Below are 27,721 nucleotides of genomic sequence, written 5' to 3'. Positions count from 1 at the left end.
AATCATCAGCACGGCTCTGGGATAGGTGGAGGCAGGAGGCTGCTTCTCAGCAGCCCGTGGCCCACCTCCAAGGCCCCAGGACAAGCTTGGAGCAGACAGTGAAGTTCAGGTTTGTGGCAGTGCGGTGGCAGCCAGACCTAAGACAGAGCCTTCCCCTTCACTTGTCATCCAGTCAGGCCACCCCAACCGGTGGCCAGATTGCTTAAAAGAGACTAAAACAGTTTGAAGGCACCTGGTAAGCCTGTAAGAAGTAGCTTACCCAGCACGGTGTGCTTCTCCTCCTCAGCGGACCTTTTGGGGGCTTTGGTGGGTAAGAAAGAGTCACTTTCATGGGTAGGAAGCAACTTTATTGGGCGAGTTACCCTTCTGTATCCAAACCCTATGCCTTGGGTAAGCTAAAGCACAGGCACCCTTGCATTCCAGAAATACGTTCGCCTCAACTCTTGCTGAGGTGCCAGGGTCCCGAGTGGTCCTGGTGGCTGTGGCTCAATCTCAGGCAATGAGCAGCTCAGCTCAGTTTCTCTCCTACCGTCTGCCGTCCTGGATATTTGCTTCCACGGGACTGAATGTACCTTGGCCTCTGGATATTGGCTGATCCCGAGCCCGCCAGTTAGTTACTCAATTCAGGATGAATACGAGGTGGAGGGCTGACCCTCCTTCCTGAAGCAATCGGGGCAGCCCTGGCCTGAGACAGTTCTCATGGAGCCCAATTAAGTCACTCATCTGGTGCACGGATGGGAAAGTGGTGCACCGTGTGCACCTCCCGTACATCAAACTTAAGGCTCTGCTTGGCCGCTAATGGCGAAGCAGAGGAGACACATGTCATGACACATCATGCTGGGTGTCTTTAGAAGGCAAGAACACTAAGTGGCAGAGGAAGACTCTGGGGGTAAGGAGGACGTATCATTCTTAAAAAGCCAACTGTTTCCTTGGTACGCATTTCCATATGGGATAAGTCCACACTACATATGGATAGAGAGACGTGCGGAGAACCACAGACACCCACACGCTCTGCGCGGGGCCTGCCTGAGGCTTCCCCGTCACGGCCTTGCTTCCTCTGCCTCTGAGGTGACAGTTCGCAGTGTGCCAGGGAGAGGAGGGCTGTATAAACTGGGCCCCGACTGCTTGAGGCAACTGCCTTTTCCACTTACGTCAAACTCACAAGGCAGAATACATCCGGGAAAGCTCCGAAGTTTTGTGATGATTCACAGGCAACTGTGAGCGGTAGGTCCCCCGGGCAAAGCTGTAATGAAAACGGCAACAGGAGCGCCCTCTTCCTGACTCTCAGGCGTGACCCTGTGGCTCCGGATGCTTTGATTGCCATAAAACTAGCAAGAACATGGGAAAGGTCCAGTTTAAAAGCCAGAATATATTTTGCTGAAAATATGAATGTGTGTGTGCCTTCCAGAGACTGTGCTCCCTGAGGGAGACCCGCACAGTTCATTAGGACATGAACAGGAACAAGAGGTAAGGAAGGGCTTCACTTAGTAGAAAACTAGCAGCATCATTTGGCTCCCTGGGGACGTCCCCCAGGGTCCTCATCAAGCAGCCTCTCCGCAGGGGGAGGGTCGTGCCTGGTCAGCACAGCTATAACTCATCCATCATGGCAAGCAGGTCATCGCCCTTGCTGGCGCTCCGCCTTGGCTGGTCCAAGATCTCAAACTCCCCCATGATCCGAGCCAGCTCTTCGTTCGTCTGCTGGTCCTGTGAGAGAAATGAGAGGTGGAAGGGAATGAGGAGGATGTGTGGGCACCATGGCCTCTTTGTGCAGTTGGTAGTTAATTTTCCCACCACTGTGACGCATTTCAGTTCCTCACCTGTTTGTCAGAATAGGGACTACATTACGTGCGGATTAGAGAGGAGAAGGGAGGGCCTTTGAAGTTCAATGTTATTATAAGATGAGGAGGGGAATAAGATTTGACTTGTGTAATCTCCTGCACACACCTGAGTAGCTTGGATGTTGATAACTTCATAGAATAACTCTTCTGGCCTGGTTAGCGCTGCCTGTCTGCACAAGATGGTAGAGAAATGGGTCAAAGGTTAGGGTTTTCTCCCTGCTAGTGTGGCAAACTGGCCCTTGATAATTTGGCAACCTATTTTTTCTGCCTCAGCTTCTGCCCTTTCCATTCCACTTTCTACCCTGTCCCCAACCAGGGCACCCCACACTCCAAGAAGTCCTTTTATGTCTCTGTGCCTTTGCACGTACTACTGCCAAGAACGTTTTTCCCCTTCCTCTGCTTGGCAAACTCCAAGACCCAGCTCGGTTGCCAACTCCTTCAATCCGCGGGCGCAAAGTCAGTCGCCGTGTCCCCCACTGGAGTGTTTATGACATGGCGCTCGAGTGACTTGTGCACGTGTTCGTGCTCCTACGACACTGGGGGTGCCTGAGGACAGGTCCCAGGTCTTCCGCTCCATCTGCGGGTCCCCACACGTACCACAGCACCTGCCGCTTCAGGGGAGAGGGAAATAGAAGGCAACCCCACCCCAAATATTCGGTTGTGAGGAGCATCACATGAGGTCACGAAGGCAGAGGCGCTCTGTAAACTGGAGAGCGCTGTGTCAGTCTCAGTGAATTGCCACCACTATTGGTTCCGGGGGAGACTGATCCCAAAGATATCATGCTCCGACCTCCTTCCGGTTTACCAGTCTTTTGTTCACGTGATTATCTTGACTTCCAATTCTCTCATTGAGTTGTACTTTGCTAAATGAAACATTAGAACTGTTTTTTGAATGAATCCACAAAGTTCAGGCTATTTAATACTGGTGGATTCTTCTTTAACTAGGTTATTGAGTTTGCTGGGATTTCATTTGTGGTCTTTACATCTGTGTTTATAAGTGTCATTGGTTTATAACAGTCATTTTTCGGTTCTTATCACACTTAGGATTTTTATATAGGTCTTTAAAGAAACAGGCTGAAAACATACTCTTCCTCTTCGTCAGTGGTGAAGAGATTCAACCGGAATCCTGGCTCAGGGCCACTGGGTTTCTTAATCTCCATGCCTCCTATCAGCCTGGCCAAGAGATTCAGCTCTTCTTTAGCAAGAGGGTTTGGAGCAATGCTTTCCTGCAGGAACAATTTCATGATTTTTAGCCACATGAAGGAGATCACATTTTCTGCTGAGACCCCAGAGCCCTGGGGTGGTATTATATAACAAGGCAAAACGATAACAGTTTAAATTACTTCTGGGAAGGACTGGGTCCAAATGAAACATAGAAAACAGGTTTAACCAAGAGAGAAATAACCTCTGTCAGAGGCAGAGGCACTCTAACAAGGCACAAACCAGAGAATCTCAAGATGAGGGGAAGGCCCCAGGGACCCCCATTCTCCTCAAATTACCTTCCTCCTTGAAGGAGAACGTTGCTTCTCCTTCAGGCAATCTAGTTCCCCCAGCCTTTACAAGTAGGAGGCTCCAGGTCCAAGGGCACTCATTCCACGGGAGTGACCACACTGCGCTCAGGTGGTGCCCGTGCACAGTCCCTCCCCCTGTCCCCCCACCGAATCCCTTCCGTCCTGTGGCTTCCACTCACACTGCCTGGTCCCACTGCAGCCTTCCCCCCTCCTCCTAACCGGCTCTCTCTAACCCAGCCTTTCGCTGCTTTGCCTCTTGAATCAGGCCCCATGTCCCTGCCCAGGCGAATCTCTGACCACTGCTGCTATCACGTTATGATCTAGCCATGTGGGAGAGACGCTGCCTCCCCGCTTCCCCCAGCACTGTGCCTCTGGGTACCTTTGCTCATGCTGTCACCTGGGTTTGTATGCCTGTTTCTCCCTCTGGGCTATTTAGTATCTTCTTCACTCTACAGCCTCGCTTGAATGTCTCCTCCGCTGAAAAGCCTTCTTGTTCCCTGTCCCCCGCTCCCCGCCCCCCCCCCCACAGGACATGTGTTCTGACACAGCTCTTTACTCAGAATGCTCAGCGAGCGTCTTTCGTCTTCCGCCGTGTTGTAGTTATTTGTTCCATCACCGTCTTTATAAGCCCCTTCAGGATGGGACCACATCTAAGCCAGCTCTGTGTCCTGGGAACCCAGCCCATAGACGTAGTTCAGTAAATGTTTACAGAATGACTGAATATTCCATGATTTGTCCTATAGCTAGCTGGTAGCTAGTTCAGTGAAAATTTGTACAACAGAATTCAGAGAAGCAAAAACCCCATTTTCAACTTAGCTTCCGCATCATTACACAGGAAAGCATTGAAAAGGGATGTTTTAAGGATCAGAATACACACAAGTGCTAAACTCAGCAACCACAGACCTCGTGACACCGGTACAATGCTATTTCACATGTCCTGGTGTGTGGTTCCTGCTTAATTATGGTGGGAGCCAAGTTTAAAATTACCTAATTAGTCAGATCACTGGAAGTCTCCATGAGAAACTGTAATTAAAAACCTGTGTGATGGGGACTTCCCTGGTGGTACAGTGGTTAAGAATCCGCCTGCCAATGCAGGGGTCACGGGTTTGAGCCCTGGTCCAGGAAGATCCCACATGCTGCGGAGCAACTAAGCCCGTGCGCCACAACTACTGAGCCTGCGCTCTAGAGCCCGTGAGCCACAACTACTGAGCCCACGTGCCGCAGCTACTGAAGTCCATGTGCCTAGAGCCCGTGCTCCACAACAAGAGAAGCCACCGCAATGAGAAGCCCATGCGCCTCAATGAAGAGTAGCCCCCGCTCGCTGCAACTAGAGAAAGCCCGTGCACAGCAATGAAGACCCAACGCAGCCATAAATAAATAAATAAACAAATACAATTTAAAAACAAAAAACCTGTGTACTGGTAAGGCGGAATGGAGAAGATTGCAAACAATGAGGGAAATGTTGGCCAGCTCTGAAATCTAGAGATCCCTCTCTCTCCCCGTCCAGACCCTTGTATCTAGAAATAAGCTATGAAGGTAAACAAGGGAGGCAGAAGCTTACCTGTGTCTGTGCAGCTAAGTTCTCTGATGCTCCAGACATATGGGTTTCCACGGGCCGGTTCACACTGTACCTGGTGGCAACAGAAAACCACAAAAACATTGTCCAGCCCTTTTACCCTGACTTCCTTCTAACTCGTAAATATAGTGCATAGTTTTTATTTTGAGGCATTAAAAAGTGTCCAGAAAGGTGCTGGGAATACAGAATACAACTAAGTGGGTGTCAACCACTCAAATTTTGCTTCTTCCCCAAACAAAATATCTGGGAAGCTGTGTGGAAATTTTTTCTCTGGCAAAATAATGTGTATCACTGAAAAAACATGATCGGTACGTGAAGGCCAGGCCCTTTTGGATCGCCACTGCAACAAAGGTTTTGGCTAGCTCTCTTGCATGGCTATTTAACATTATTTATCTTTTCAACTTGTTAAGTTACCTTACGTTGGGAAATCTGAGGTGCCCTTTGGAAACATTGGGGCTCTGCATGCTGTATATCTAAGGGGAAATTCCTCCAATTGTCAGCAGGGATTTTTCACAGCAGAAGTCAAGCTGGTTTTTTAAGTGAAGGGACCTCCGTTGGACTTGAATTCATTTGGGGAAGGAGGAATTTGCTTACATATTAGTTCCCAGTTTCAGGACTCGGTCTCCATAGAGTTCAAAAGACCCTTCTTTGGGGGCAGCGACATAGCTCCCGCCGTGCTTGAATTCTACCTTCCTCACTTCTTCGCCTTTGTTGTTGAACGTCCTACAATACAAAATAGGACGTGATGACGTGTTCTCCAAGCTTGGAGAGTCCCGGAGGCTTCTTTAATCTTGGTACTATGGGACCAAAGGGAATTCACGCACTGCTTCAAGAAAAAGATGCTGGTTGATATAATGATAGTAATATACTACTACTAATAATATTTATTGAGTACATGTTATGTGCCGGGTGCTGTGTAGCACTTTGGAGCATTACAGTATTATCTTATTCATCCTCACAGTAAACGTTCAATAGATGAAGAAATAAATCCTGGAGAACTGGGTGGTTTGTTTCAAGTGTCTGCGAGGTGACAAGCTGGGATTAAACCTCACCTCCTCACTGCTGTGCTCAACTGAAGAAAAGGAGGGGCCCCAGCAGGGCTACATTCTACGTGGTGGCCCACATACTGGTTTCCCAGCACCCCAAACATTGGTCTGACAATTACTGTTGAGAATTTACCTGATGAGTCCGGGAACTTTGGTTCCCCAGGGAAGAGGCCCAGACACTGGCAACACAAAGCGACCGTTGGAATTCTGAACTTTGTCCTTTAGAAATATGGACACCTGGAAAAAAAATACTTATTGTCATTTTTCTTGGTATATTTCCATAGACATATGCATTCTGAGGATGGAAAGTGTGTAATGGCTTAAGAATGCTACCTGAGAGAGAAAAACTCACCGTAACTAACACCTGCAGAGGTGTAGTGTTTTTACACAGAACTTCTTTGGCGCCACACATCAAATCTTCCAGGTGAGTAGTGCTACCCCCCTGCCTTAATGAGGAGGCTGAGGTTCACAGAGTGAAATGACTCGCCCAAAGAGAACAAAAAGAGACAGGACCAGGATTCAAAACCAAGGTTGACTCCAAATTCCACACCCATTCCTTGGTTCCTTGCAAACTTTCCATACAGCTGTGAGGCTTGAGCTATAAGAACCTCATTATCTCCGTTTTACAGATGAGGAATTGGTGGTTCAGAGGTTAAGACACTTCCTCTAGGCCAGCCAGCTCATAAGGGGCAGGGCTGAGGATTCAAGCCCTGGTGTTTCTGACGCCAAGCTCTCAGCTATGTGCTGGACCGGTGGATCCAGCTGGCATTAGAGTCTGAAGGTCTCCTCTGTGCCTGAAAACCCCACGTGATGCTTACTTCTACCCCTTGCTTTGTGCGCTCTGTATTCAGGTCTTGGGCAGGTTAAATCCCATCAAGATTGTAGCAGTTAATCAATTTTATTGGGGACTTCCCTGGCTGTCCAGTGGTTAGGACTCGGTGCTTTCACTGCTGTGGTCTGGGTTCAATCCCTGGTCGGGGAACTAAGATCCCGCAAGCTGTGCAGCACCGCCAAAAAATAAATGAATAAATAAATAAATCAGTTTTATTGGAGCTTAGCTTCCTCATCTGTAAAGTGAGATACATTTGAAGGTCCCTTGAAACTCTAAAATTCTACAAGATTACATTAGTAATATCATCAAGAATAAACATCTGTTGCATGCAAGGCAGTGAAAGCGCCAAGTGGTAAGGATTTGTATGCTGGCGGTCGGGCCTGCCGACGTTAGACTGCCCAGGCTCACAGCTCAGCTGGGCCTCTCCTTGGCTCGGGGTTTTTTGGTAAGTTACACCACCTTTCTCTTTGGTAAACTGGGGATAATAACAGAACCTATTCAATGGGTTAGTTGACCACTATGTCAGATGATGAACAAAAAGCACTCATCACAGAGCCTGACACATAGTAAGTGCTCAATAAGAGCTAACTAATATTCTCAGTATCACAGTCTAATTGGGCACAGGGCACAGCATAGAATGGAAAAACGACGACACTATAAAACACGATATGCTGAATGGAATATGCAGATGAGCCCACTGAGGAGAATGACCACAGGCAGAGGGGGTGGGTAGGTGCAACTGCGGGTTTGGAGCTGGGCCTGGAGGAGGAAGGTGGGTGTGAAGACACTTCAGAAGCAGAGATGGGCAGGCACAAGGCATGTTTTGGGGAAAATGTGTACACTGGGTTGGTTGGAAGGTTTGGCTTTAAGGAATTCTTAACCTTGAGATTCTGTGACCAAGGGATATGAATATAAGCATGGAGAAGGAAAATTTTGAGAGAGAAGTGAGACCATATGTAGGTACTGGACTCTCTGTTAGCTAATTCTAACAGGGTTGACTATATCATAGATCTGAAATGTACAAATTTAAGTGTGTTGACCTGAGAATCTGTCCTTGGCTGGATGGGACTTTGGGGTCTGCCTGCTTGCCCAGCCCCTCTGCTGGCCCTCAGCTGTAGGGGTGACTCTCCCGTGCCCTGTTCCTCTCACTCCACCCTTTTTATTCCGAGGTGATCTCATCTACACCCACGTGCCAGTATTCACCTCTGCGCTGATGGCTCCCAGATCTGGAGCTTCCACTCCGTCTTCCCCCCCGGGCATCTGACCCATCTACCCCATTGCCTATTAAACGTGTCCACCTATGGGTTCCATGGGATGCACCTCCAATTCACCCTGCTCAGAACAGGGCTCAAGCTGTCTTCCCTAACCTGATCCCAGTGAATGACACCATCAGGTCACCAAGTCAGCAGTCTGAGTTCCCTGCCCACCACCTTCCCATGGCCCTTCAGTGGCCAAGCCCTGCCCACCTGGTGATCACTTCTGTGTCTGGCCCCTCCTCTCTACCCTGCTCCCTAGTGCAGACCTTCATCACCTCCAGCCTGGCCTCCACACTGGTCTCCCTGCCTCCGCTCTCCTCTGTGTTTCATCCATCCTCCACTTTGCTGTTAGAGAGACTCTTCTAAACTCCTATCTGACCGTGTCCCTCTCCTGCTTCGCTGGCTCTCTGCTGCCTGGCAGATAATGTCCAGTTGACCCTTGCTCCTCTCCGCAGCCACGCTCCTCCCTGAACCCTGTGTTCTCGCCATACTCGATTGCTTGCAGCCGGCCCCCCGCGCCAATTACACCAGGTGGTTACATGCCTGTGCCTTTACTGAGATGGTGTCCTCTTAACCCCTCCTCCTGTTTTCCCATGGTCCTGGTGCAAACCTATTTCTTTTCTTTTGTTCTTTCTTTTTGTGGCCACACCACATGGCTTGTGGGATCTTAGTTCCCCGACCAGGGATCAAATCCGAGCCCACTGCAGTGGAAGCATGGAGTCCTAACCATTGGACTGCCAGGGCCCCCAAACCTATTTCTTTTAAAAGCTATTGGATCCTCTATGAAGACTCCCTGATGCTCTTGGGTAGAGGTGGCCATGGCCCACGTTGTGTCCTCTCTCTTCACACTCTTCTGGGTCAGAACCAAACATACCCAAGGTACTTAGTGCACTTGCCCTTCTCTGATGAGGTCCTGAAGCCAGGACCCACGTTTCCTATGGAAAGAGGGAATGAAGGTCACGGAGCTGTGGGGCTGGAGTGCTGGATGAGACATCTCCATGAGCACCCACATTCCACAGGACGATGGTAGGAGTCAGGTGGCCAAGAGGAAGTGAGCCAGGGATGTAAATGCTTGGTGAATGTGGGTGAGTGGCTTGGCAGTCGGTTTCAGCAGTGAGGGATGAGTGCAGGGCTTTGGATGGTGTAATGGTTGCTGGACTGGCCTTACAAGAGGAGGGCTAAGTTTGTGAGGGCAGGAAAATAATGATCGGAAGGTGAGGGGGAGAAGCTGGCGGAATGACTGACTCTGCTTCTCACATCCTGCCTATGGATGAGGGAGAATGACCGGCCTCCTTCAGGTGGCCAGAAGACTTCGCACACCGTCTCTCTGCTGTACGCTGAGGATTCCCACATTTATGTCTCCAGCTTGGCGCTCTCCTCTGAGCTCCAGGATTAGGTATTCAACTACCTACTTGACTCTGCTACTGGGAGAGCAAATCCAATTTAAATAGAATTGATTATTTTTTCTACTCAAATACACTTCCCTTCAGCCCTTCCCCCACTCAGAAAAACGGCACCAGCCACTTAGGAGTTTCTCTTTCTTCTTCTTCCCCTCATTCCCCACATCTAATCTCTTAGTAAATCTTACTGGCCCTGCCCCGAAGGTATATTCCATATGTGTCTCCACTGCTGGCACCTAATCCCAGTGCTTTCATTTTTACCTAGATTTTGTAACCGCTGTCCTACCTGTACCCTTGTCCCATTTAATTCATCTTCCAGACACAAGTCATGTTACCACTCACCTTAAGATGCTCCAGACCTCTGTTTTACTCTTATAATAAACTCCTTTACTAGGGTCTAAAGCTAAGTCAACTGGTAGGTAGGTACCAGTTTATTCATGACTGGCATCTCTTCTGATTAGTTAGTGCCCATGCTGCACAGGTGGTTAACTTTATTTTAAATATCACCCCTGCCTAGATATGCTCCATCCTCATTGGCTTTCGCTCTGTCCAAGGAGCATATCATGCTTTTTCCTACCTAATGGCGTTTGAACCAGCTGTCCCTTCAGGTTAGATGCTCTCCCCTGAGATCTTTGTTATTACACTCTCAACTGAAATATCTGTCCTCAGAAAGGCTGTCCTTGCCTCTATCGTCTACGGATGTACCGTCCAGTAATGGTAGCTACCAGTTAAGCATGACTATTTAAATTTAAATTAAATCAGTAATTCAGTTTCTCTGTTGAACTAGCTATATTTCAAGTACTCAACAACCACATGTGGCTAGTGGCTCTCATATTGGATAGCACAGATACAGAACATTTCCATCACCGACAGGAAGCTCTGTTGGACAGTGCTGGTCTAAGGCAACATCCTGTCCCAGTTGCCTTCTATAACTTTACTGTATATGGCCACCTTCCTAAGAGTTATCAGAGCCATAACACGATTTACGTGTCCCCCTTGTCTCTACCTACTAGCACGGAACCTCCTCAGGGCAGGGCCTCTGCCTCGTTCACTTCTGTATCTCAGGACTGAAAACTGCCTGGTGTATTTGTTAGACGGCCTAGTTTTCCAGGGATGAACTGTTTCCAGGTGGAGTGGATAATGGAGTGGAGGTGTAAGGACCATGCTGTGAAGAGGCGAAGATGGAGTTGTTTTCCAACAACTGGAAGAGGGGGAGTGCAGGAAGAAAGTCCATGATAGAAGACGCACGTGTGGGAAGGAGCATTCGGAACGGGGTGGGTGACCTGAGGGCCCACCTTTTAGGAGGCAACTCTGGAGGGGCTCTGGAGAGCTGAAGGGGGTTGGGACTGGAGATGGTTGTACATAACTGCTCACGACTCCAAATGGAATCGGTCTTCGTGCAGCCTCTGGGGCCTGGGGCACAGGTCAGCCCACTTCACGTTGTTTTGTGATATCACAGAAAGCTTTGGACATGAGGGTGAGGAGTCTTGCATTTGCTTTGGTTAAACAATGAGCAAGGGAGTTTTCGGAGCTGTGTTTTCTTGATTTAATTAGTTTTGCTAACAAAATCTAAAAGCTATGAAGGTTGTTTTGAGCACAGAGAGAATCTGTATAGGCAATCATAACTTGCAGCTGAGCAGAAATACCATTAAAGACCAGATTTGGAAAAGCAGCCGGATGTTACAGACCAGTGGCTGAGTAACGTCAGGATATGTGATTCCGATTTCTCTTGATGAACATTCTGATGTTTCATTGCCTGCCCATTTAGCAATTAAAGCTTAATGTATTTTGTGGTTTAATATATTTTAATGATTTTGTTATAGGCTTATTATTAGGAAAGTCTTTTTATCATAACGAATTTTATCTTGCCAGAACCGAGAAATCAATAGGCTGCTTATATTACTACAGTCCATAAACTAATGTCCAAATATGCAGTCTTGACAACCATATGATGCAGAGTTTTTAATATTTAAAGCAATGTGAAACTTAATCTTATTTGTACTTTCATATTTTTAATTTTAATTGGTGACTATTACAGATCTTAATTTATATTGATGTTATTATTGCTCCATCCATAGCAAATGAAATTATTCATGGGGGTTAAAAATAAAATTGGCCTCAGCGTTGAAATCTATTTGTCTTTCCCTGTCCACAGGAGGGAAATAACAATCAGGTTCTAAGCATATTCTATTTCTTCTTTTTTTGAATTTTATTTTGTGAATATGTTACACATGCACATATACAAAATTTAACAGGTTCAAAGGGTGGGAATTCCCTGGCGGTCCAGTGGTTAGAACTCTGTGCTTCCAATGCAGGGGGCACAGGTTCGATCCCTGGCCGGGGAACTAAGATCCCACAAGCCGTGTGGCACGGCCAAAAAAAAAAAAGAAGAAAAAAGGTTCAAAGGGTACACGAGGGAAAGTCAGTCTCTCTTGTATCCCTGTTCTCCATGCAGTTCCCCACTCCCAGGAGCCAACCACTGTGACCAGTTTCCTGTACATCCTTCCAGAAGCATTCTATAGTGTATACATATATATACAAGCAAATACATATATATTACATGTGATGGTTCACTTAATCCTCCTGAAAAACCCTAAATTAGGTACTATCATTTCCACTTTTCAGATGACGAAACTAAGGCGCCAGGGAAGTAACTTGCCCAAGGTCATGGAGCTGCGCTGTAGGTGGAACTCAAGCACAGGAGTGCCTGACTCCCGAGCCTGGGCTCATTTTGCTGTATCACCCACCCTCCCATACCAGCGTGTTAAATTCTGGGAAGGAACAAAGTCCTGTGCCAGAGAGACAGGCCCCAAATTCAGAAGCTCAGAAATGTGTTTTTCAAAGTTAGGGTGTGGAACTGTCTGGAGGAGGCAGGGTCAACTGGGAGGCGAGAGCCAACAAGAAGTATGAAGGCCTGAGCTGGGCTGGTGGCGACAGGAGTGGAAAGGAGGGCGTGGAGAGTGAAAAGGCAGACTCGATGGGCCATAGAAGCAATTAGAAGATCAGAGAAGGGAAATCAAAGGTGTGATGCTCTGGTTCTGAGCCGAGCGAGTGAGGGAATGGTGGCGCCCTGAAAAGAAACCGGAAGTTGGGCAGGACTTGAATTGTGGAGACTAGTTTAGCTACAGACATTAGGTTGTGGGCATGGGGGAGTGTCTCCCCAAGCGGGTGGAGATGTGGGTCTGGACGGCAGGGCTGGGGCAAGGGTTGGGTAGAGGTTAGATGTAGGAGTCATAGGTGGAAGGGTCAGTCGGCAGCCAAAGTGGGGAGGAAAGCGATTCCTCACGAGCAGGGGGTGGGTAGAGGCAGAAGGGGGAAGGTTTGGAGACAGCAGGAGGGGGAGGAAAGAGTGAAAGACAGAGAGATGGGAGAGGTAAGGGAAGGCCAGGACGGTATGGTGCCAGGAAACTCCATGAAAGGCGACAGTTTCATGCAGCAGGAGGGCAGCCTCCTGACAGCTCAGACACTGGAGAAGTCAAGATGATAAAGGCTTGAGAAAAGGTTTTGGAATTGAGATCAGGCTGGTGGCCTGGGAAAGCAAGGGAAGAAGCCACATTTTAAAGAAACACATAAGGTAACTGGGAGGGAATGGTGGCATCACTCTCTTCCTTGGTCCATTGAAAAACTGCTGAGATTTGCTATGAGCATGGAGCCAAACACCGAGGATGTTGCTAACTGGGCAGAATCCCAGCCTTATCTGCCCTGAAGACTTGCACCCTGTCTCCCCAGGACAGCAGCGGCAGGGTGCTCCCAGGCCGCCGACTCACTCACCCTGATGTGCAGGTCCTGGAAGAAGATAAGGAGCGTCTGCCGGATCAGCTGGAACTCCCCCGCAGAGAGACCCCCGTATATCTGCGGAGGCAAAGCAGATAGAGGCATTCCACTTTCAGAAGTGAGATGGAAAGTGCGGACAGGCGGGGGTGGGTGGGTGCCCAGGGATGGGAGCCAGAGAGCAAGGAGAGGACTCAGCTGCTGGGCAGGCGGGGCAGGAGGGCCAGCACTGCACCCTCGCCTGAGGGACAAGCCCCACGGTGGCACACCGAGCAGCGTGCACTTTACCTCCCCCGTTCCCCAAGATTCTATAGAACATCCACCACCAACTCCCCTTCAGAAAAGTTAGGGGAGAACAGCTATGCTCTGTTTCATTGCTTCCCCAATTATGAAGGCAACAGTGAGAGGGTATAAGATGATAATGTCTCTTGTGTTTCCAAAACGGATACCTGTAGATTTTGAGAGTTTTCTGGGAGAGGCAGGTTTTGTCATTCCTCACCCTGTTCTCTTTGTCATAGAATCTGCCTGTCCTTAACAGAGGAATGAGAACGAGTATTGGGGCTGAGAGGTGATAAACTGACGATACGCTTACTTCAGTCAGCTGCTGGAAAGTCTCATCCACTTGATGCAGGATGGTTGGGGAGTCTCGGATGAATCCCTTGATGGCATCTAAATGATTGAAAGTGACCAGCAACACATCCTTGGGACGAGGACACAGCAATACTTGATATTTGAAAGCCATTGTCATCAGGTCATAGAGCTGCCAACCCATACATGAATAAAAGAAATAGGACCATAAAGGCAGACATCAGAACCTCAAACGATGATTCAGGCGGCACTTACCGGAAACCAATTCTGGGCTTATCATGCAGCTCAGTGACCATATCTAGTCATCACTCAAACCAAGACACTGTTGAGAGTAAAAAGGGGTGATAGTAATAATTAAGCTGGGACAACAGGAGTAAACCAGGATATTCCTGGGCAAACCAGGATTTCTGGCCAGCTTACATGTATTGTTGATGGACCACACGTGAAACAGTACGGGCAGCTGGGGGGCCCTGGACAAGGTGCTGGACGTGGAGAATGAAAACCCAAATTCAAGCCCTCCTTGCTGCTGACTTGTTGGATGGCCCCGGCCAAGTCTCTTCGCCTCTCTAAGCCTGAGTTTTCTCATGCGTAAAAAATATTCCTGGGACTCCCCTGGAGTCCAATGCAGAGGACACGGGTTTGATCCCTGGTTGGGGAACTAAGATCCCACATGCCACGGGGCAACTAAGCCTGCACGCCAGATCTACTGAGTCCGTGCACTCTAGAGCCCATGTGCCACAACTAGAGAGCTCGTGCGCCACAACTACTGAGCCTGTGTGCCACAACTACTGAGCCCGTGCGCTCTGGAGCCTGTGCGTCACAACTAGAGAGCCCATGTGCTGCAACTACCGAGCCCGTGTGCTCTGGAGCCTGCACGCCACAACCAGAGAGCCCAGACACTGCAACTACTGAGCCCGCACGCTCTGGAGCCCGTGCACCGCAACTGCTGAGCTCGTGCGCTCTAGAGCCACAACTAGAGAGAAGCCCGCGTGCTGCAACGAAGATCCTACATGCCGCAACTAAGACCCAATACAGCCAAATAAATAAATAAATATTAAAAAAAATACTCCCTAATTTCCCAACAGAACAGCTGAGAGGAGTAAATGAGAAAACACATGTGAAAGTGGCAAGAATGAAGTTCCACGACTGTATGAGATGAAAAATGAAACTTAGTAAGAGATCAACAAGCCCCAAGTATGGTATGACCACCCGTGAAGATCAGAGGTGAGACACTGGTGAGGACCAAAGTGGTCACGATAGGCTTTGTGGAAGAACTGGGCCTGCTACAGACTCAAGGCAAGGTTCCAGCTGGCTGAGGGAGGGGAAAGGCACTCTAGTGGAGGGGAACAGCATGCGTGAGGGTCTGGAGGCAGCCATAGCCATGCTATTTTCCTGGGAGAAAGAGCAGAGCAGCCTGACTGGAGGGGATGGTTTGTGTTCGGGGTGGTGGGAAATAAAGGTGGCTACGGCAAGGTTGGAGTATTAGAGGTTTTAGAAAGATGGACAAGATAATTTAGACTAGATGTGGTAGGAATTAGGGGGCTACTGAAATGCTCTGTGCTGATGTGATAAAAGTAGTAATTAAGTGAGATTGGTGACTCTGGCCATGATGAGATGCGAGAGAAGGGAGAGACTGGAGTGGGGAGGATTAGCTGGTGCCTGGCTCCTAAGAGGGTGGCAATAACATCTACTGATTGTATGAATGAAAAAAATTTTGTTGGAGTGACCCAGATGGAAGGCCTGGAATAAAGATGGTGGGGATGGATAAGGAAGGGAAAAGAAGAGCATGTGACCCTCAGGAGGAAAGCTGTCAGTACATGGTGCTCGCCTGACTGGATTCAGGAGACGATCTGAGCGCTGTCCAAAAGGACCACAGCATTTCCAACTTAGTGCCTGGGAGATACATGATGCTACGACAGAGGCAGGGGAGTTTGGGAGAGAAGGTATGGACACATCTGAGGTGGGCTTGGGAATTAAACTACAGCCACCTGGGTGCTGTGCGAGCACGTGGATATGCATGGCCTCAACTGATCCCCTTTAATTTCACAAGAACTCTATGAGGTACGTATTATCCCAAGTTTAAAAATGAAGAAGCTTGCTAATTTCACATAGCTGGTACTTAGTAGTAGGGTGAGATTTGAAACTAAAGACGGTCAGATCCTGAAGCACGTGCTAGAACCCTCTACACGATCCCCTTTCTCCAACATGCAGATGAACATCTCGCTCAGAAGGTGGCATACGGCAGGAGCAGCCTGGTGTGTGCGTGTGTGTGTGTGCGTGCGTGCGTGTGTGTGCGTGTGCGCGTGTGCGCGTGCGTGCGTGTGTGCGTGTGTGCGCGTGTGTGCGTGCGTGCGTGCGTGTGTGTGTGTGCGCGCGCGCGCGTGCGCACACACGCAGGTGTGTCTGATACTGGAGATGTAGATTTAAGACTCTCCATCATCATCATCAAACATTAAGTACCTGGGACGTCCCTGGTGGTGCACTGGTTAAGAATCCACCTGCCAATGCAGGGGACATGGGTTCGATCCCTGGTCCAGGAAGATCCCACATGCCGCGGACCAACTAAGCCCGTGAGCCACAACTACTGAAGCCTGTGCGCCTAGAGCCTGTGCTCTGCAACAAGAGAAGCCACCGCAGTGAGAAGCCTGCACACCGCAACGAAGAGGAGCCCCTGCTCGCCGCATCTAGAGAAAGGCCACACGCAGCATCTAGAGAAAGCCCGCACGCAGCAACGAAGACCCAGCGCACCCATAAATAAACAAATAAATAAATTTATAAAAACCAAAAAACATTAAATACCTGTTGTGTACAGGGCACTGTGCTAGGAATAAAGGATAAAAACAGGTATAGGATGAAGAAGTGAAAGTTCAGATGAGTTATTCAGTCAATTGCGTCTCAAAGCTATTGGTAGAAAGAAGACTTGACCCCAGGGTTTTTTATTCCAAGTTCTGTGTCCTTTCTCAGTGGAAACCTAAACTTTCTTAAAGGCAGAGGGAGAGGAACAAGCAGAGAAGAGAAGATACCGAACATTTATCGAACATCTATGTGCCAGGCCTTCTTGTGTCATTATTATCTACGTTTCTCACTTAATCTTCCCACTAACTGATGAAGTAGCTATTATTATCCCCATTTTATAGATGAGAAAACGGAGGCTCAGGGAAAGCAAGTAACTTTCTAAAGGTAAGTGGCAGAAGGTAAGAGGGCATAGTTAAAGGCAGTCTGTCTCTCTGAGGTTTCCAGGTACCAGCAATGAGACAGTGCTGATTTTTGCACACCTAGCACCCACTGTCAGTCCTCATGATTTATAAAAATTCACATAATGAAGGGACTTGAAAAGGAATTACTATTGTCATTATTTTAAAAACTAACTGAAGTCCATGTATTATTCAGATTTTATTAGTTTACCCTAGTGCCTTATTTCCGTTCCAGGATCACACATTGTATTTAGTCATCATGTCTCCTTAGGCTCCTTTTGGCTGTGGCAGTTTCTCTGGCTTTCCTTGTTTTTGGTGGCCTTGACAGCTTTGACGACTGGTCAGGTATTTTGTAACATGACCCCCGAATGGTATTTGTCTGATGTGTTTTTCATGATCAGCCTGGGGTTGTGGGTTTTTGGGAGGAAGATCACAGAGTCAAAGTGTTATCCTCATCACATCATATCAGGGTACCACCACATGGCTTATCACTGTTGATGTTATCACCTGGTTGAGGTAATATTTGCCATGTTTTTCCACTGAGAAGTTAGCTGTTTTCCCCCTCCTTTCCATACTGTCTTCTTTGGAAGGAAGTCACCAAGTGCAGCCACATTCAAGCAGTGGGGAGTTATGCTCTCTATTCCTGAGGGCAGAGTATCTATATAAGTGTTTGGAATTCTTATGAACAGGAGATTTATCTATTCTCTGCCATTATTTATTTGGAACTATTCCTTTTAAAATCAGAGTACCCAAAAATTGGTTTCGCAAAGAAACAGATATGTATATATTATAAATATTGGGTTGGCCAAAAAGTTCGTTTGGGTTTTTCCGTAACATCTTACATCTTTACATCTTCCGTAACATCTTTGGGAAAAACCCCAACGAACTTTCTGACCAACCCCATAAAGACTGAGCAGTTTTGAATTTGCTTTAAAAAAAAATGCCTGGTTTGCAGAGCTGAGCTTTGTTAAGGAAGAAGCAGAATTAAAGCTTTTAGGGTTGGGTGCTTGTATTGGGTTAAGGTGTTCCTAAACATGGACATGCAAATCAGCACACTCTTTGGGTGACACAATGGAATAAACAACACAGGGGTTGGTGCAGATGACTTCTGAGGTCCTTCCCCACTTGAAACTCAAGAACAACCCATGTTTACATGTGCCTGTCTTTTGCCGGGCACCACTGCATACGTCATCTCATTTGATTCCAGTCTGTGATCGTCCACAAGAAATGCAGCCCAGGGGACAGAGGCAGCTGTCTGCTCACCTTATCCATGCTGGCCTGGTTTAGTCTCATGATGGAGGCGTGAGCCAGGCGGTCGTAGACTGTCCTCAGGGCCTTTTTGGAGTAGAGCTCTTGGGGTTTGAACAATTCCTCCATAAACTTTCGATTGAACATGGTTGAGATGATGTCATTCAGAACTGTAGAGACAAGAGAAGATGCAGCTGAACAAGGTACTGGCGGAAGCTTTATTCAGGAAATGCTCCCTGTGTATGAATGGAATGGAGGAGCTGGGCCTATGTAGGGTGGGGATGTGGATGTGTTTGGTGAGATCTGCTCCCTGGGGAGAAACCACACAGGTGTCCCAGTAGAAAGCAGGGTCAGGAGTGCTTTATGAGAACATCTCAGGGCAAACACACATGTGACAATGTACAAATACGCTGTGCTTCAACGGTTACAAACCACTTTTACATACATTATCTCACTTGGTGATAGGGGATAAGTTTCTTCTTTCTTTAAAATAGATTCCTATTAGAATCTTTAAAAAAGATTCTTTTCGATGAGAGCTCTACCTTAAAATGATAAACAGCATCATGCTGTTTTGTTTGTTTAGCAAGTTTATAACATTTTTACTTAAAATTAAATTTTATAAAAATGGGACCTCTAATGGTAATTGACTCTTTTTTGTTTTGCAAAACAGTTTACAAAAATAGACAAGTCTACACACTGGTTAGAGATTAAAACTTTTCTAATGTTTCTATAAGATGTGTACTTTAGATAAACATTTTAGGATGCCTTAATTTCTATATATGATTTATAATATTGATATTATACTGTAGTGATATGTCTCATACTGTTGTTCAGATGGAAAATGTCCATACGGTGAGAATAAAAGGTCCTAAGGCATGTGCACACCAAAGTTTCTACAATTCTAGTTTTTCATTCACTCATTCATTTAGATATTTTGTGCTACTCAAATAACATTAGTTGAGGGCTAGGAAAACCCTTTGGTGCAAGAAATAAGAATGGGTATGGTTGAACACAGATTATTCTTAATTAAGCCAGATATATTCCTGCCTAAAGGTGAGGGTATATGGATGCTGAGACTATACATTCATAGTAATTAAAATTTGAAAGAAAACTTGTTACTTAACATAATTATACAAAATCAATTATCAAACATGGGTGATTATTGCTGAAAGATACAGACGCCTCTTTCTCTTGCCACACAGAGGACACACCAGGTGACTGGCTGTGGCCTTGTATCTTAGAGAGTGAAGGCAAGGTCATGATTTCGGGCACCCTCTCAACCTGTAAGTAACTGAGAGACGTACACTGAGGGCTCAGGCCAGCATTTTAAAGTATCTCAAAGGGCAGTTTTGGGGAGAAGCGGGGAGCTGAGGGCTAGTCGTACTTAAATCTTAAATGGAAGGGCTACAGAGAGAGGGGAGAGGGGGAAGGGAAACACCTCCCTCCCCACTCCCCCCACAAGACACAAAAGAACGAACTGACTCTGACTCCATCCAGAAGTGTTGAACTCACACTTGACCTTTGGATTTTACTCTATACTCCATCCCATTAGTGAGGAAGAATCACATCCATTACCAACACAGGGCATCCCTCACACTGGACAGTTCCAACCCGGGGCAGCTTACCCTCGGTGTGCACTAACATTTCCCCATTGTCTCCCTAGAGACAGATGAACTCTTCTGGGTTTGCCTCAAGCACAGCCTTTTGCCTTTGACCTAACCAAGCAAGGACCTGCAATAAATTGGGCTTTCTGACATTTTTCTTACCACAGCCTATATAACATGTAGAATTTGCAAGGAAATAGCTACAAATGGAAAGACACGTATAAAGCCTCAGAGGAGAGAATCTGAAGAATTTTCCATAGGTGTATGTAGGCCAGGGAGGAGTGCCAAAGAGGAAGAATTCAAGTTAAAGAATCACACCAGCTCTGATTATGTTCACGCTTACAAAGAGCTCCCATTCCCCTAGGGGCTGAAATATGTCCCTAGGGTCTTTGAGCCTTTAGCAGAACCTAGGAAATTAGCTTAGACTCAAATAAATCAGCTCTAAAGGAAAGACAATCCCAAGGTGACTGTTAGCCACTCTGGCAAAGTAAAAAGCAAAATGAAGCCTTTCCCCCGGGGGGAAGTGAACAAGCTATGTATCACCATGGCTCCTTGCAAGAGAACTTCCAGAAAGTTCTCCTGCTGGAAAGAGAGCACAACAGGCCCTGTCCCTGTGGGCAGAGCACTGAACACAAATGTCCCCAAGAGGAAATGGCAGTTTTACTGTTGGGCCCGGGCACCCAGAGTGCCCACCTTTCACTTAATTCTTTGGGGGCACAAATTAACATGCTTATATCTCACAGTGTGCTTCACCTGGCACTTGGTTGACGTGGGCCTGCTGAGTACCAGACACTGAGATGAACAGCAGGGCACAAAGAGGAAGTAAACTTTGTCCTTGCCCAAGAGTAGCAGCCCGCACCGTATTCAAGTTAAACCTGAGAAATAGTTTTAACCCGATCTGTCAGTTGGTGCCGGTGTTGGTTTCTGGCACTCTCGCGAGCTCTGCATACTTTCATGAGGCAGGAATGTGCTAGCAGCCAGATTTCATCAGGAGACTAAAGCCAGGGAGTGGGGTGGTTTTTCACAGGTTCACTGGAAGGGTCAACAACTGAGTTCTTCACATAACAGGCTTCTAATACCGGGGTCAGATTATGAAGTCAGGTTCTGCTTATTATTTTTGGACGCTTAAGTTAAGATAAATTCCAGTGATTCAATTACTTACATGAAGAGTCTTCAAAATCCATGCTTCTGCCGTGCATCAAGAGGTGGGCCAAAAATTGCTCAAGAGAAGTGGTGAAAGATGGTTGTGAAATATCATAAAAGAGTATCAACCACTTCGATTGGGCTTTTCTTCGAGCCTGGGCTGATGAAATAATTCTCTTGATGAAAGCAACTGAGTTTTTATCAGCTACCTCTGCTGTAAATTTTATTGTTTATGGGAACATACAACTTGGAACCAAGGGTAAAACAGAGAAGCTACTACTTCTGGATGATTACCATGTTTTGAAGCCTTATTATGTTCCAAGTACTGGGCTTAGAACTTTCCATGCATTATCTCATTTAAACCCCAGGACAGCTCTGAATTATTATCCAATTCTGTCAAGGGGGAAAACTGAGTCTTAGAAAGATTAAAGTCCAAGATGACACAGCAGACGGTGGACTTGAAATTAGAATGGGGTTGTTTGATTTTAATGCTTGTGCTCTTAAATATTATATACATTATCTCCTCAGCATACTTGGTGCGGGGAGAGCACTTAAAATATCGAGGACGTTGGCTATGACGTGCATAAACTATACCCAAATGTCAAATGATGGAAGATATTTGTGACAGTTAAAGGTGAGAAAGGCTAAGGTTTTATTCTGAGGAATAGACAGCTTTTTCAGGTTTGCTGCTAGTTGTAGGTGAAGAGGAAACTGAAGATTTGGCATGATAAGGCCATAGTGCGTGCGCGTCATGCCTTCTGCGCGCAATCCCAGCGGCCATGCAGCAATAGGCTTCCATTTTTCTCGGTTGTTCAACAGATATCTCCGTGTGCTAAGCAGAACAGCTCTTAGGCTACACGATGCTATCACAGAATTGTTTTAAGGATGACTAAATAGGACAGTCTATCCAGAAATATAGCTACTGCTCCAGCTATCCTTGCAAAGCTTGGAACTGATGAAAAGGGACAAATACCTCAGGTGCAATACGGTCCTTTGGCCAATGTTTCCTTGGTTTTCATCTTCCACTCTGTATTTAGTTAAGTAAAAGATTCAAATGTATAACCGATGTCTCAGCTAAAGAGAAACTCACACCTATTCTTTTATTTGGAAATATTTAGAGTGGTCCCACTTTAAGCCCCGCTGATGAAGGACTGGGTGAACCTGTGGATGCAGACTGAATACATGCAGCCCCGAAATAGCATACCTCGTTTTCTGTCCACCTCTGTCCATTCATCTACATGAAGCATATAAAAAGAAAACACCAGTTCATGAAGCAAGAACGTTATTTTCAATGAGGCTTTAAAAATACCAATTCCAGTTACCTGGCTTATGAAACTTTAGTTTTCATGTTTGCATTAACGTTTAATGCAAATGCTCTGCCTTCCATTTGAAACTCTTAAAAAGGATGATGGTTAAACAACAAGTTCCAAAAAAGCCCTAGGGGGGCTGTTATCTTACAGAGGGTGGCTTAGGAGGAGAGGAAGCTCAGGAGGACTAGCTACCCTGGGGTTTATCTTGAAAGGCTCAAGAAGTCATCCCCTCTAACACTCTGAAAATACACATCATTCAATACAAGGCTTTTAAAAACACTAACTTCCACAAGGAAGAATAACCCCAAGAACAGGGAGAGAAAGGATCTTCTTTCTTCACAACCAGATTTTCTTATTACTGTAAGATTTTGCTTTCTAGAGTACAGACAGAACTGCTCAAATTAAAAAAACTTGAAATGTGAATTAATAGGGAAAAAAGTCTATTTGTTTCTGATTTACTTTTTATAGAGAGAGGCGTGACTTCCATGTAAAAAGAGGGAAATAACGATGTACAGAAAGCTCCTGAGGACAAAGGTAGTCAGGGAGATGCCAAGAAGAGACCAAATAAGGAGAAATGTACTTGGCTAGAGAAACCTGTGAGAATCAAGACCCTTTATGGGTTGAGACCTGGCTCTACCACTTACTAGCTAGATAACTTCAAACAGCTTGTTTAACCTCAGTTTCTTCATCTGTGAAAGGGGGATGATAACTGCACCTACCTTGTAGGGTTGTTGTGGGGATGAAACAGACACATCAGGCACTTAGCTGGCTTCTCTCCTAATTCTGCTTTCTCTACTGCAGAACTTTGGACACCACCCATAAAGGATGGTGATTTTTTTTTTCCTTAATTTTTTGGGAGAGATTACAATCTAGAGAAACCACCCACAGATAAACAGAGCTCCACACACATCCACATTTCAAAAACATTTTGTATTTTGGTGTAGTTTGGAAACATTTGCACTAGATTGTTTGAGAGGTGATTTCTGAGGTTATAAGCAAAGCATATATGTGCCTTCAGTACACAATACTAACAGCTTCGAAGAGATTGGCCTGAAAGCACAGCCAGTGCCATGTCCTAACTAACTGCAAAGGGTTCCCATTGCAATGTCAGACTCCGCTGGGAAAATTCATCATCTTTCTCCCACAAGAGTCACAGGGTTTAGGAGAGAAAACACTGGGGAAGCAGCACCAAGAGTCTGGCCTTCTTAAAGCAGATGCTGGCTTCTTTGGCACAATGTCCGCATCTTCTATCATTTCGTGGCATTTATTTTACAGGCGGTCTTGCCTGATAGGCTCGTGGGAATTCAGAGAGATAGAGCTGCAACCCTCCTGAAGGTGTGTTTGGGAACAGAGGGGCTGCCAGGGGCTCACCTACCCTAAGGGACAGTGATTACCTGCTGCTGACAAAACAGAACTGGCTAACACATGCCCAGGGCTACCAGGCACTCCCGCAGGCAGTGACAATCAGCTCCAGCAGAGGTCTCTGTCGTGCTGTGTGCTCCTGGCCCACTTCCTCCTGAGGATCGGGGAAGGTAAAGGATGCCCTGTTTTTCTATTATTTCTCCAGACGACTTGTTTGTGACAATTCCACTTTACTTATATTTGGAGTGGGAGGTAGGCCCAAGGATATCCAGAGCTGCCTGTTAAACTGGAACTAGAAAAATAAAAACAGAACCTCACGGCATTCGGTTGCTCAGTACTACGCTGTGATCTGCGCATCTTGGGAAAATCACTTCATGGCCCCATGCCTCAGTTTCCCCTTGTCAGCTGAGGAACGTAGACAAAACGTAAGAGGGTCTTACTGATGAGTATCTTTAAGAGGGTGGGAGTGAGGCGAAGGCAGCTTTTATTATTCTCGCAATTGCTTAAACATGGGACCGCATTCAATATGCAACACTCAAAAGTTGCCCCACAGAGAGAGCACTTCCTTTCTGTTGAATTCTAAACTAGAGGCTGCACTGTGGGGAAGAACTGCAAGATCTGCACTGGCCTTGTGGGAGCAGGATGGCCTCCAGGAGACCAATTAGTTGTATAAGGCAGTGAAAACATCTAGAAGAAATACGATTTCCATTCAAAGCTTCAATGAGGACTAGTTTACCGTGTCTGGTGTTTTATAGGCCTCTGTGCAGGGGCATTTGTCACAGAGGCCCCTGCTCCTGCAGCTACGCCAACTCTAAGTGGTGGAAGAGATGAGTGTTTCTCGATGTTTTGAATCCCGCACTCTCTGCCCTGCTTTCTCGCTCTGTCTTCTGCAGGTCCTCATCAACTAACTACTTTCTGTCATTTCTTTTACAAAATCAGTGGTTATACTGTATTTTTTTTTCAAACCTCTCTGTCTCCTCCCAATCTTCCAGTCCCCTCCCTACCCCACTCCCCCCTCAAAGATTCTGACACAGTCCCCTCGGGTATGGAAGTACAGGGCAGCAGTTAAGGATACGGGTGAAGAGTATGAGCTCTGGAGTCCGATGACCTGGGTTTAAATCCTTTACTCTTCCTCTTACCAGCTATGTAACCTTGGGCAAATTAGCCTACTTTCTCCATCTGTAAAATGGGGACAGGACTATTACCTATATGATAAGATAGTTGTGGGGATTAAGGTGTTCAGAGACGTCTATGGTACATGGTAAGTGCTTAATAAATGTTTTTTGGGGCTTCCCTCGTGGCGCAGTGGTTAAGAATCCGCCTGCCAATGCAGGGGACACCGGTTCGAGCCCTGGTCCGGGAAGATCCCACATGCCGTGGAGCAACTAAGCCTGTGTGCCACAACTACTGAGCCTGCGCTCTAGAGCCCGTGTGCCACAACTACTGAGCCCATGCACCTAGAGCCCGTGCTCTGCAACGAGAAGCCACCGCAATTAGAAGCCCGCGCACTGCAATGAAGAGTAGCCCCCGCTCGCCGCAACTAGAGAAAGCCCGCGTGCAGCAACGAAGCCCCAATGCAGTCAAAAAAATAAAATAAATAAATTAAAAAAAATGTTTGTTGTTGTTGTATTAGGAAGACATATCCCCCAGGTTTAGAATCAGTTACTGGACAGACTGATCAAAAGCCCTACCTCCAGTGAATGTGCAGAAGGGCTGCATCAGGCTCCACCCAGCATCTCACATGGCATCTGACACTCAACCCAACTGTGGAAGGAATGAGTGGAAGGAATGAGTGAAGGTGAATTATGAAAGGTGGCTGAAACTCCCTGAAGCTGTATCTAGCAAACCCAGAAGGACTGCAGCTCCTGAACACAAAGGAAGCCAGTCCCCTAGTATTCACAGGGTCTTGCCCAGACTGCCTCCTGAAAGACTGCACCTGCTACTCATTGGGTTAAACGTGTTAAATACATGACCTCATTCGATCGTTACAAATTCATTGTAAAGTGCATATTATTATTCCCCTTTTATGGAGAAAGAAACAGGCTTATAGAGGTTACACTCCAAGGTCGCACAACTAGTTAAATGGCAAAATTGGAATTGGGACCCATATCTGTATGACTCCAGAGAGCATGCTCTTAATTGCTAATTTACACTGCCTTCCAAGATGTAGACTACCAGTCCAAGAACTACCTGTCAGCTCACTAGTGCCAATAGCCCAGATGAAATCACATAACATAGCGCCAAGGAAAACAGAACCCTTTTGAGGAAGAAATGGCAATGTCATACAAAACAGCAGTTCAACAAACATTTACCAAGCACTGATTTATTCTGTTGCAGGCATTATGCTAGGTGCTGGAATACAAAGATGAATAAGACAATCACATGGGGGAGACAGACGCATATACAGACCATTTCAGTATAATGTGGCCAGCGATAAGGTAGAGAGGGACACACTGGGGTGCTATGGGAGTATGCACAGGCCCTTTCCCATGCGGAGATGAGAGGGAGATGGTTCTTAAGCTGAATAATGCAGGATGCAAGGGGATAACTAGCATGGAAATGGGAGGTGTGGGGTAGAATGGGAATTACTAGCATGCAAACACGAATGAACATGCTTTAAATGGAGACCTACAAGCAGTTTGGTATTAAGATACACAGTAGGAGGCAGGCAGTGGTGAAAGGTGGGACTGCAGAGGTGGACAGAGGTCAGATCAGGAAGGGCCCTGAAATGTCCTGCCAAGGACTTGGCTTCCATCCAGAGAGCAGTGGAAAGCTGACAAAGGGTTTCAAGTAGCAGGAAGTGTGGAAGGATTTGCAGTTTAGAAAGCTCACTGGCAGCAGCGTACAGAATGAATGGAGGAGGTATGCTATAGGGAGTTCTTTTATCTCTTTATGCATGGACTTGGACTCAGTTGCACAGATACAGTAGTGAATATCTGAATATATATGCTTAACATCTGAATTTGTATGTTTAACATCAATAGAGCATACAGAAACTGTTGGATAGAATAAATGTTTTAACCAGCGGCTATGTCAGTTACCTTTGTACCAACTTTTCTTCCTCTACCTTGAAATATAATATCTCCTTCATAGTTAATCCAGGAAACTTGGTGAAAACAGTTGTTGGTTGGGAAGAGGGGGAAAAAGGGAGAGAAAAGGGGTGGCAGAGAGTTCTGGGTGGACATTCCTCTGGGGTTAGATGTGCTGTGCACGGGAGGCACATTTTGCACTTTAGAAGCTCTCATATCATTACTTCCACAATTGCATTCTCTCCAAACAATTGTGAAGGGAAAAGATTTACAACTTGTCTTCTATTTTCTTATTTATCTATGTTACTTCAGAACCTCACCTTTCGAGAAATAGCTTCTGAACTTAGCAAGACTGGCCTCCAGTTTATGAAGGAGGATACCACACAGAGGAATGGAGGCTCAGAAGCTTCCCTGGGGGGAAAGAAGATGCTCGGACTAGCAGAGTGTGTCGCCAGGTGGTGGGCCACTGGGACTCCCACATTTGGGAGGGACCGGTTGTCAAGAGAGATTGGGAAATCATCTCCAATTTAAGGGGATGAGTAAATGGCGGGGGGGGGGGGTCAGGTTCCTTAATAATATCCAACGGGGGTATTAAATCCCTCCGCGGTGAAACTATCTTTTGGGGACTTTGCTCATGAGAGCTCTGCCTGGATGGAGCTGTGGGTTGTGAAAGAGGTCCATGGCTACGAGAGAGCAGGGTGCAGGGGTGTTGGTCAGTCTGTAAAGGGGCCTGGCTGGGGAGCTCTAGCTGCGAGAGCGGGGGCGGGGGCTGGCTGTGCGGGCCTGGTCCCTCTCACCTTTTCGGGCCTTGTCTCCCGGGATGTTCTGGGCTCGCAGCCGCTGATCCAGGATGTAAAGCATCTCCCCACCCAGGTTCAAGAAGAGCAGCGGTAGCGTCCGCACCGACATGGTGTCGGAAGCGAACGCAGCTGGTACAGAGCCCGGAGGTTTGGTAGCCAGAGGCCTGGAGGCCCGTCAGACGCATCCTCGAAGCCCGGTTGCTAGGCAACACG

General features: G+C 46.9%; 1 protein-coding gene across 6 annotated transcripts; it reads right to left on the bottom strand.

The window, feature by feature from the left end:
* OSCP1 (organic solute carrier partner 1) lies at window positions 1-27,721 on the bottom strand. Of its 6 annotated transcripts, XM_030869135.3 has the most exons (12): window positions 27,506-27,643; window positions 25,371-25,443; window positions 22,212-22,241; window positions 18,276-18,430; window positions 13,823-13,990; window positions 13,231-13,311; window positions 6,105-6,208; window positions 5,520-5,648; window positions 4,911-4,980; window positions 2,925-3,064; window positions 1,945-2,008; window positions 309-1,704 (listed from the first exon to the last, which is right to left on the bottom strand). In XM_030869135.3, exons 2-12 carry the CDS (start codon window positions 25,396-25,398, stop codon window positions 1,588-1,590), a joined length of 1,086 nt encoding a protein of 361 aa, XP_030724995.1. In that variant the 5' UTR covers window positions 25,399-25,443; window positions 27,506-27,643; the 3' UTR covers window positions 309-1,587. The 6 variants fall into 6 exon arrangements, with proteins under 6 accessions (XP_060163778.1, XP_060163766.1, XP_030725018.1 ...); XM_030869158.3 differs by lacking the exon at window positions 25,371-25,443 and having other exon boundaries at window positions 308-1,704; window positions 27,506-27,721; XM_030869151.3 differs by lacking the exon at window positions 22,212-22,241 and having other exon boundaries at window positions 311-1,704.

Source organism: Globicephala melas, chromosome 1 (assembly GCF_963455315.2).
Source record: "Globicephala melas chromosome 1, mGloMel1.2, whole genome shotgun sequence".
Lineage (NCBI taxonomy): Eukaryota > Metazoa > Chordata > Mammalia > Artiodactyla > Delphinidae > Globicephala > Globicephala melas.
This window is presented reverse-complemented; position numbering and strand designations above follow the sequence as displayed.

Excerpts from the sequence above, each read along its gene's own strand:
- OSCP1 (XM_030869158.3), bottom strand. The coding sequence starts at position 27,617 with ATGTCGGTGCGGACGCTACCGCTGCTCTTCTTGAACCTGGGTGGGGAG. Across the intron at positions 18,431-22,211 it reads AGAGGTGGACAGAAAACGAG|TTCTGAATGACATCATCTCA; the intron begins GTATGCTATTTC and ends TTGTCTCTACAG. Across the intron at positions 4,981-5,519 it reads CTGAAACTGGGAACTAATAT|GTACAGTGTGAACCGGCCCG; the intron begins GTAAGCAAATTC and ends TGTTGCCACCAG.